We start from the raw sequence: 10,485 nt of genomic DNA, 5'->3' as shown, positions 1-10,485 counted from the left end.
TTCATATATTGATAGGTCTATCTGTCAAGTTTCTGAAGGGCTGTTCCCTTCTGTGATTGGCTCCCCATGGCCCACGTGGTCCCAGGGAAGCTTGCGAACCGCATGCGCCCCTGGGATACGTGGGCCCTGCGCATTTCTAGTTGCAGAGTTCCAGGTGCAGAAGTGTCCGGAACTCATCAGCCCTCAAGTAAGTCCGTGGATTTTTCCAGATTTGAGGCCACCGCACGTGGGAAGCCTGCGATCGGAAAGCATGGCCCATTTTGTTTAGTTTCATTTGCAGTTCTGAGGATAATGAGTCCCACATGCAGCGAGACCAGGACAACTTGCAGGTTTGGGCTAATAAATGGCAAGTAACAGTCCAGACAGACATGTGCCAGGCAATGACAATCTCCAAAAAGAGTGAGTCTAAACACCTCCCCATGACATTCAGCGGCAATATCATCATCGAATCTCCCAACAGCAATATCAGAGCGGCCACAATTGGCCAGATATTTAACTGGACGAGCCAGATAAAAAATGTGGCTGAAAGAGCAGATCAGAGGCTGAGTGTTTGGCGGCGTGTGACTGACCTCCTGGCTCCCCAAGGCCTTTCTATCATCTACTAGCTACTAGTCTGGAGACTGGTGGATCAATCTCCATTTGCCAGGATGAGTGCAGCTAGAATAACAGTCAAAAAGCTGGAGATAATCCAGGACAAACAGCCCCTTGATTGGCACCGAACCACCGCCTTAAATGATCACTCCCTCCCCCACTGGCGCACCATGGTTGCAGTGTGTACCATCTACAAGTTGCGCTGCAGCATCTTGCCAAGGTTTCTTCGGCAGCACCTCCCAAACCCGCGAGTTCTACCACCAAGAATGACAAGGGCAACAGGTGCATATTAACACCATCACTTTAAAATTCCTCTCCAAGTAACAAACCATCTGGACTTGGACATATATCGCCGTTCCTTCATAGTCGCTGAGTCAAACATCTGGAGCCCGCTTCCGAACAGCACTGTGGGAGTCGCTTCAACAGACTGCAGCAGTTCAAACAGGTGGCTCACTACTACATCTTCAAGAGGAATTAGGGATGGGCAATAAACTGTGGCCTTGACAGCGACACTCACATCCCATGAACGAATAAATGTTCGAATATGCTCACAACAAGTAATGTTACAGGAGGATCACCTCCAGTAACTTTAGAGCAGGGTGACCACCAGTAACGTTAGAGTAGAGTCACAACCAGTAATGTTAGACTAGAGTCACAACCAATAATGCTATAGAACACTCACCACAAGTAACGATACTGTAGAGTCATCACCAGTAAGAAGGGTACAGTCTCCATCAGTAAAATTAGTGTAGGATCACCAACGGCAAAGTTAAAGTACAGTCATTACCAGTAATGTTAGAGTAGAGCCACTGTCAGTAATGTTAGAGTAGACTCACCACCAGTAAGGTTAGAGTAGAATCACCACCGATAATGTTAGAGTATGGTCATCGCCACTAATGTTAGAGTAGGGTCATCACCATAAAGTTAGAGTTGGGTCACCATCATTATGTTAAAGTAGGGTCAACACCAGTAATGTTACCCTACGCTAACGATCAGTAATTTTAGATTAGAATCGCCACCATTAATGTTACAATTGGGTCACCACCAGTAATGCTAGATCCAGTTCACCATAATTAAAGTTACTGCAGAATTACGAGCAGTAATGTTAGAGTTGGGTCACCACCAGTAAAGTTAAAGCAGAGTCACCACCTGTAATGTAATAGTAGGGTCACTACCAGTAATGTTAGAGTTCGATCACGACGAGTAATGTTAGAGTGGGATGACCACCGTTAATGTTTGAGTCTGGTCAAAAGCAGTAATGTTAAATTAGGGTCACTATCAGTAATGTTACAGTAGCGTCACCACGGGTAATGTTAGAGTAATGTCACCATCAGTACTGTTTAATTAGAGGCACCTCCAGTAATGTTAGAGTTGGATGCGGACCAGTATATTAAAGTACAGTCACCACAAGTAAAGTAAGAGCAGCGTCACCATCACTAATGTTAGAGTTGGGTATGCACCACTAATGTTAAAGTAGATTCCCCACTAGTAATTTTAGCGTAGAGTCATCACCAGTAATGTTAGAATAGAGTCACCACCAGTAACGTTTAATTCAGGTCACCACCGATTATGTTAGAGCAGAATCAAGTAATTGGCACAGCAGAAATCGGATCAGGAACAGGCCATTCGCACTTTCCAGCCTGCTCCGCGATTCAATAAGGTCACGGCTGATCTTCTACATCAACTCCACTATTCCGCCCTATATTTTTATCCGTTGATTTCCTTGCTATCCAAAATCTATTGATTTCTCTCTTGAATGTATTCAACGAATGACCATCCACAGCTCTCTGTGGTAGATAAGTCAAAAGATTCACAAAGCTCTCTGTGAAGAAATTTCTCTTCATCTCAGACAAGAAGGTTAGTGTAAGCTCACAACCGGTAATGTTAGAGTAGGGTTACTACCATCAATGTTAGATTAGAGTCATCAACAGTAATTGGAGAATAGTGTCACCAAGAGTAATGTTAGAATAGGCTCTACACAAGTCAGGTTAGAGAGAAGTCATCACCAATAATGTTACGCAGGAGTCCTCACCAGTAATGTTAGAGCAGGGAAAATACCGGTAATATGAAAGCCAAATATGCGGATGTTGCAAATCTGAAATAAAAACAAGAAATGCTGGAAACACTCAGCATATGTGGAAAGAAAAACAGAGTTAACGTTTCAAGTGGATGACCCTTCATCAGAACTGGAAAAAGTTGGAAATGTGAAAGGTTTTTAAGCAAGTGTAGGGGCAGGGAGATTGGGGAGGTGAGGAAAGCACAAAAAGGAAGGTCTGTGATTGGAAGGAAAGCAGAAGGGATTAGGAGACAAAAGGGATGATGGAGGAAGGCAAAAGGAGATGGTAATGGGACAAGTTAAGAAAAAAAAGGTGAGTCTAGATGAAGGGTAAATTGCAATGGCAGAATCATTAGCAGCTGCCATGCGAACCTCCACCAGTAATGATAATGACGTTCATCACCAGTTTGGATAGGTTAATTTCACCACTGGTAATGTTAAAGTAGGGTCCCACCAGACAAGATTCCTCAACATTAAAGCAGGGGAACCAACAGTAATGTTAGATTAAGATAATCAGCAGTAATTATAGAGTAAAGTCAGGACTAGTGAAGTTAGAGTAGGGCCACCACAAGTAATGTTAGAGTAGCATACCACCAGTAACGCTGGAGTATGGTCAGCACCAGTGATGTTAGAGTAGGGTCACCGCCATTAATGTTCGAGTGGAGTCACCTCCAGTAATGTTAGATTATGGTCACCATCAGTAACGTTAGAGTAGGGTCATCACCAGTAATGTTAGAGTAGGGTCACCGGCAGTAATGTTACACTCGGATCATCACCAGTAATGTTAGCATAGGGTCACCATCAGTAACGTTCGAGTAGGGCCAGCACCTCTCACTTTAGAGATGAGTCATCACTGGTCAGGTGAGGGTTGGCTTTCCACCAGTAATATTAGTGTAGGGTCACCACCAATAGTTTTGGAGTTAAGCTACCATCAGTGATTTTAGAGAGGAGTCACCACCAGTAATGTTAGAGAGGAGTCACCACCAGTATTGTTAGTGTAGGGTCACCAGCAGTAATGTTAGATTAGTGTCCCCACCAGTAATGATAGTGTATAGACAACACCAGAAATGTTAGAATAGGGTCTCAACAAATAAGGTTAGAGTATGGTCACCACCAGTAAAGTTACAGTATGGTCACCATCAGTAATGTTAGATTAGAGTTACCACCAGTAATGGTACTGTAGTGTCACCACCAATAATGTTAGAGTACAGTTACCACCAGTTATGTTAGCGTAGGGTCACCACCAGTAATGTTAAAGTAGGGTCACCGGCAGTTTTGTTAGTGTCGGGTCACCAGCAGTAACGTTAAAGTAGGGCCAACACCAGTAATGTTAGAGTAGAGTCACCACCAATAATGTTAGAGTAGCGTCTTTACCAGTAATATTAGTGTTATATCATCATTAGTAATACTAGTGTATCGCCACCACCTATAATAGTAATGATAGAGTAGAGTCACCAACAGTAATATTAGAGTTGTGTCACGACCAGTAATGTTAGAGTAGGGTCACCAACAGTAATATTAGAGTTGTGTCACCACCAGTAATGTTAGAGTAGGGTCACCACCAGAAATGTTATTGTAATGTCTCCACCAGTAATGCTAGAGCCGATTCATCATCAGCCATTATAACAGTAAAAAACAAACTTTAATTATGTGCTGGATGAGTGAAGATTTCACCGAATTAATTTGAGACTCCAAGATCCTAACGCAATGTCCGTGAGGATGGTCCCTGTAGGGATCACGAGGCATGCACAGAGCACATTCCCGCTGTTATTACTTTCCGTTCATTGATTTTAATGGGCGGAGTTTCATGGACTGAGCTGTTCAATTTCCCCATTGGCGGCCCGGGCGCACTGAAGATATAATCGCCCCTTGTTTGTTAAGTGACTGAGAATGAAGACACTTATTGTGTAACCAGATTACCTCATCGGCACGGATTGTTCTATAAATTGGGAGCATTTACTGACTTCAGATGTACTGCAGACGAAATCGTACAGCTGGGCAGAATCCACACAAATCGTCAAACAAATGGCACGGCCAGCAATTCTACAGATAAGGGACATTTATTACTATATTCTCGCAGCCTTCGGTGTTCCCGGTAAGTCAATGTCTCTTGTTGCCTAATAGCTGTTGACGATCTCACTTTAATGATTATGTAACAGATTCCGATAATATCCTCATTGCAGAGACCGGGATAAGCAATGAATATAATGCGGGAATGGCAGAGGTCCGCACAGCCGCTGAGGCACTGTTCTCCTCGGTAGGTGGTTTGCACCGGGAGCTCAGTATTCCTCCCTATACTGAGGGAGGGCGAGGCTGATTCCCCGGCACCTCCAAAAGCTCATAATTCATTAACGAAAGTTTTGTTCAGTGCCCATAGTAATCTCCTCATTTGTACCGTTCTTCCCTATCTAAATTAAGTTGATAATTCCTCGGACTGCAGACACCTCCACAAAACAGGGGACTTTGAACAATATTTTGAGAAATAATTGCAGCTCGGTAAGGTGTTCCCATCCTCTCGGCAGCGGTTAGACATAAATTGAAAGCTTTTGTCTCAGCTGAATATTTTATTTGAATTATATCTTTCCATTAATTGCCGTGGAATAAAATTTAATACGTGACTGAAGTTTGCTGGAGGGACGGTGGATTTTCACTTCCTCTATTTTGAATGTTCAATGATTTCATTACTTTAAATAAAATGTTGAGGACACTCGCTTATATTAATGAGAATAATCAGTGTCTATGACCCTAAGTAGGGTCCGATCTGAACCTTTCCCCACAATAACCTGTGAGATGTATCCGAGTGTCCCCATTACTGATCTCTTCTCCCTCTTTCTCACAGCGAACCTACTGACAATCGTGATTCTCTCCCGAGGAAACTGCGGCCTTTCCAAGTGTATCTCTGTCTACATGGTGGCCATGGCAACAGCTGATCTACTGGTCATGATCATCAATATATTTGTGAACCGCATTTTACGTTATCACTTGCCACATCCATTCCTGTACTACACTGTCGTTTGTAAGATCATTATGTACGTGCAATGTGTCGCCCTGTATGTGTCGGTGTGGTTTACAGTCTCGTTCACATTTGACCGATTTGTAGCTATATGTACTGAGAAGTTAAAAACCAAGTATTGCACAGTGAGAACTGCGGCCGCGGTTATAACAACGGTATCTGTCCTGATCTGTTTACAGAGCCTCCCTTTTTGTTTTGCATATGAATCTGATCAAGTCATTAACAATGTTCCCTCGGGTTGCCGCTCCAGAGTGGCGTTTTTTTCTTCGCCTTTAGGTGTGGCGTTTTCCTGGTTACAAAGCATTTGTTTTGCTTCGTTTGCCTTTGCTTTGATATTACTTTTTAATGGTTTGACAGTCAGACGTATTTTAGTGGTCAGTAGAGCCCGCAGGGGTCTCCGGGGTCACAGCAGTGAGAATCAGAGCGATCCAGAGATGGAGAACCGAAGGAAATCCATCACTTTACTGTTCAGTGTATCGGGAAGTTTTATACTGTTGTGGCTGACAAATGTCGTTAGTTTTATAACTACCAGACTGACAAGCACCGTGCATTACAAAGGCGATTATGCAGCCCCTGCCTATGTTGCCACTGAAACCGGATATATGCTTTTGTATTTGAGTTCCTGTACAAACACGTGCATTTATGCAGCAACTCAAACTAAATTCAGGGAAGAGCTGAAGCAGGTGATGAAAATTCCTTGGACATTTATTGGTAAAAGAATGAAATGTAAAATCAAAGCTTCCTGTCCTAACAAGAGTTCAATTACAAACTGCAATCTATTGTAGAATAGCCATCTGTCCGTTAGGACGAAAATCGTTTGTTGTTGTGCGAATGAACAGGTAACAGAAAACATTTCTCCCACTTTATGCCTTGTGTTTGATGTCTGCTGCTCTGCTCGGGTGAACATAATCCAGTTCTCATAAAACAGCGCACTTCCCGCTCAAGGTTCAAAGAGAACACTCATGATTGAACTTCAGCTGTGGAGTAGAACATGTAGGCGTCAGCTTTAACTGACACACACCGCAGGCAAAGGAAAGAGTCGCCACAGTTTAATTAATATATAAAGTTTCCGCGCTGTGTACCCACCCGTAGGGACATCGGAAATGCTGGTTTCAGGCATGCACAGCGCACGCGATCAAAACCAATAGATCTGTCAAGAATGGTCTTGACAGATCCTCCGGCTGCCCTGGAGAAGGGCCTCTGCGGGCGGATAGTTCCGCTTCTTGGAGACCCTCCGCCCGCAGAAAACCCTTATAATTCTTACGCCTGATAAAAGCAGGAGTAAAGCCTGCTTTTACAAGAGTAAGCGTTGAAAAAATAAAACAAAAATATTTCACTGATTTATCATTACAAATACAAAAAAAAGGAAACGTTATTTTAGCCAAATAAAAAACTTCCGTTATTTTTAACAAAATATAAAATTTTTGTTTAAAATACATAATTTATTGTTATTTCAAGTCATTTAAAAAATATGATTTTTTAAAATGTATTTAAAGTTTTACTATGTTTTTGGGATGATCTCCAGTCATATATTTGACATGTCTTCCGGTAATGTTTATGAAGGGATACTCCCTTCTTTGATTGTCTCCCCATGGCCCATGTAATCGCAGGGACACTGCAAACTACATGCGTCTAAGGGATAGGTGGGTCCTGCGCATTTGGAGTTTGGAGAGGCCACGGAGCGGAAGCGTGTGCGTCCCGGTAGCACTCAGCTAAGGGCGTAGATGTTTCCAGATCGCAGACCTCCGCCCGTGGGAGGCCTGCGATCGGAAAATACGGGTGTTACAATGGTGGATATTTGTAATCCTGTAATTTCGGTGTGAATGTTGCAGGCGCTGGTCTCCCCGTCAGAATCCGCCCCCTGTGTCTCCTGGACCAATAGAACGGGCCCCTGCCTCCTGATCAGTGTCTAATGCTGGAGACAGTAGGAACTGGACTCGTCAATGTGACATTAGCCATCATTGTTCAAAGATATTTACTTGAAATCTCAATTGTTCATCACAATGTTGGAATTTTATAACAGGGGCACAGTCCATAAGTTCCAACCAGTCCTTGTCGGCGTTTACACTCCACCCCAGTAATTAGTTCTATCCAATTTACCCAACCGGTGTCAGCATCACTTCAACCTATTGTTACTCATTCATCTATATACATTAAACTTCAATACTGACATAATTTCTGCCTCCGTTATTTCCAGTCTCACAACTCACCGTGTAAAGTGGTTCCTACTACCTTTTGTTCTAAATCTCTAACATATATTGCACCGGATATTCAGATCCCTATGGGTCTGTAGCCGCCGTGGAAGCACCTGTAGGGACATCGGAAATACCGGTTTCAGGCATGCACAGCGCATGCGCTGAAAACCGGCAATTCCGATCTGCCAAGGATTCTCTTGACAGATCCTCTGCCTGCCCTGTAAAATGGCATCCGCGGGCAGAGAATTCCGCTTTCTGGAGACCCTCCGCCCACAGAAAACCTTTAGATTTCTGAATCTTGATAAAAGCAGGCGAAAGGCCTGCTTTTACCAGGAAAAGAGTTGAAATGTTTTTTTCACTCATTAATCATTTAAAAATACTTTTGAAAGAAGTAAGTTTATTGTTAGCCCCATAAAAAACTTTATTTTTTTCAAAAAATAAATGTTTGTTTAAAATATTTAATTTATTGCAATTTCAACTTAGTTTAAAAAGGGGATGGTGTTTTTAAATGCATTTAAAGCTTTACTGTGTTTTTGGGGTGATCTCCATTCATGTATTTGACAGGTCTATCTGTCAAGTGCATCAAGTGAGATTCCCTTCTTCTATTGGCTGGCCTGGCCCACTTGATCCCAGGGACGATTGCGAACTTCCTGCGCCTCTGAGATAGGTGGGCCCTGCACGCTTGGTGTTTGGAGAGGCCCAGGATTGGAAGTGTAGGCGCCTTGGGATCCCTCAGGTAAGTTCGTAGATATTTACTGATCGGAGTGTTCCGCACGCAGGTGGCCTCCGATCAGGAAAAATGTATCTCTGGCCGTTAGCTCTTGATCCTCAACTAATGGAAGCAGTCTGTTTCTATGTATACATTTAAAGCCCTTCTTAACTTAAATCACCTGGGTACCATTCGCCGAGATACATCAATCTGCTATCAAATCACAATCTAGTGAAAGTCAGGTAAGTGTAGTTAAGATGGATAATTGTTCACTTTTTATTGGAAATGGCTGTGTCCTTGTTTATACTGAACAATGAGAAGAATGTATTTGATAGCTTGGTCACTATCCGAAACATCAGGACCATGCAGGGGGAGATTCTAATCAAACACCCCAACACACCTGGTCCTTCGATATGATAGCCAGATATCAAAGGGTTGACTTGTATTCAATTTCTCGCATGGCATAATCTTTGGAATCGCTGAGTGTGCAGAAGTGACATGTCGTGCATAAACCAAATAGCAGGTGATATGCTTGATGAAGAATGGATCCCAAGGCATGGTCAGTCACGTTGATGACACCAGTACATGACGTGGCTGATGTGGCTCTGGTGAGCGAGAGTATATGTAAAATCAAGGTGCAGCTTTCTGTACCATAGAATAGGTCGAGATAGATATATGATGTTGATGAAAAATTGTTTAGTGTTGACCTTAAATATGTTCACGCCAACAAAGGGAGCATTGTAAGGAAATGGTTAATCAGACCATCCGAAATTCTTCTAATGCTATACTGTATTGGTTTGTCTACCTACTGTAGTAATGTTAACCATTAGTCTCTTCCCGTTATGCAGTGAAGTATAAATCTGCGTCAAGTACCACTGGGCTATTGGGCCAGCTCTGACGCTGCAGCAATGGCCAGTTTCAGGATGAAGTCATAAGCGATTTAATTAAACTCATGACATTGAAAACAGATTAATCAATTTCAGGGACCTTTAAACATTTGCTAACGGTGAGGGAAGACACTTCTGCAAAGGAAAACATCCGGGCAATCCATCACCATTTCCAATTAGTACAATAGATACAGAAACAAAGACAGACTTACTACTAAATATATCAATTGGTACAATTCGAATATTATCGAAGAAGAGTAAAACTATCGATCATATGTCAATTAAATTAGCTTTAGATGGATTTTTATTTAAAATGTGATATAATCTTGTAAGGCAGGATTGTTTGGCTTGGCAAGTACAGGGAATGAGAAAAATACATGAAAACTGGCAGTTTTAATGAATATTTGGTTTGGTAGAAGCCTAAGAAGCTCACCACCCAACCAATATCAGGTGTGGTGCTAATTCCTGAAGTTTAATTGTATACTTAAATACTATTGCATTCAATATGTGCTTAATAAATCTATAGCAACTCACACCAATGTTCAAGAGTCTTATTGAAAACATTACACTAATCCCTTTGTAATTTAATTGTGAATGGGCTCCATTTACTAACTGTGATTAAGAGTCCACTTTAGCCGTCACTGTAAGGTTCCACTTGACGTTGACATTCTCCAAAAGCCAAAATACAATGGTTTCAGGTCCCCGTGGAGCCTGCGCTCGGCCAATTCGGATGACATCCAACTTCTGGGGAATATGCTCATCAGTTGCGGACATTTCTGTGTAAGAAGCATATTCTCATTCATCTCGATTCAGACGACCCACAATATTGAAGGCAGGAGTCAGGCAGCAGGCAGATATTTTAGTTCCAACTGCATCCAAATACAATCGTTAATACGGAAAATATAATTAAAGTGCTGGTGGTGTAGTCAACTATATTTCAACAGATTCAGTGGTTTACATTATATATTAATTCAAAATCTAACAGCCTATGTCTTCGGCCAATCAAGCACATCATCCGAACTCAATAGGTAAAT

General features: G+C 42.3%; 1 protein-coding gene across 1 annotated transcript; it reads left to right on the top strand.

Moving 5' to 3' along the window:
• The first annotated feature begins 4,472 nt into the window (after nt 1-4,472).
• On the top strand, nt 4,473-9,820 carry LOC147092257 (putative G protein-coupled receptor 139). Its single transcript, XM_085975905.1, has 2 exons — nt 4,473-4,742; nt 5,487-9,820. Exons 1-2 carry the CDS (start codon nt 4,673-4,675, stop codon nt 6,443-6,445), a joined length of 1,029 nt encoding a protein of 342 aa, XP_085832031.1. The 5' UTR covers nt 4,473-4,672; the 3' UTR covers nt 6,446-9,820.
• Nucleotides 9,821-10,485: the final 665 nt, after the last annotated feature.

This window comes from Somniosus microcephalus, unplaced genomic scaffold (assembly GCF_052327205.1).
Source record: "Somniosus microcephalus isolate GS21.2 unplaced genomic scaffold, FLI_Smic_1.0 unresolved_chr2, whole genome shotgun sequence".
Taxonomy (NCBI): domain Eukaryota; kingdom Metazoa; phylum Chordata; class Chondrichthyes; order Squaliformes; family Somniosidae; genus Somniosus; species Somniosus microcephalus.
The sequence above is the reverse complement of the archived record's forward strand: the minus strand, read 5'-3'. Positions and strand labels throughout refer to the sequence as shown.

What these genes read in the sequence shown, in the direction of transcription:
- LOC147092257 (XM_085975905.1), top strand. Translation starts at nt 4,673, where the DNA reads ATGGCACGGCCAGCAATTCTACAGATAAGGGACATTTATTACTATATT. An exon ending in CGCAGCCTTCGGTGTTCCCG is followed by an intron (nt 4,743 to 5,486) that starts GTAAGTCAATGT and finishes TCTTTCTCACAG; the next exon opens with CGAACCTACTGACAATCGTG.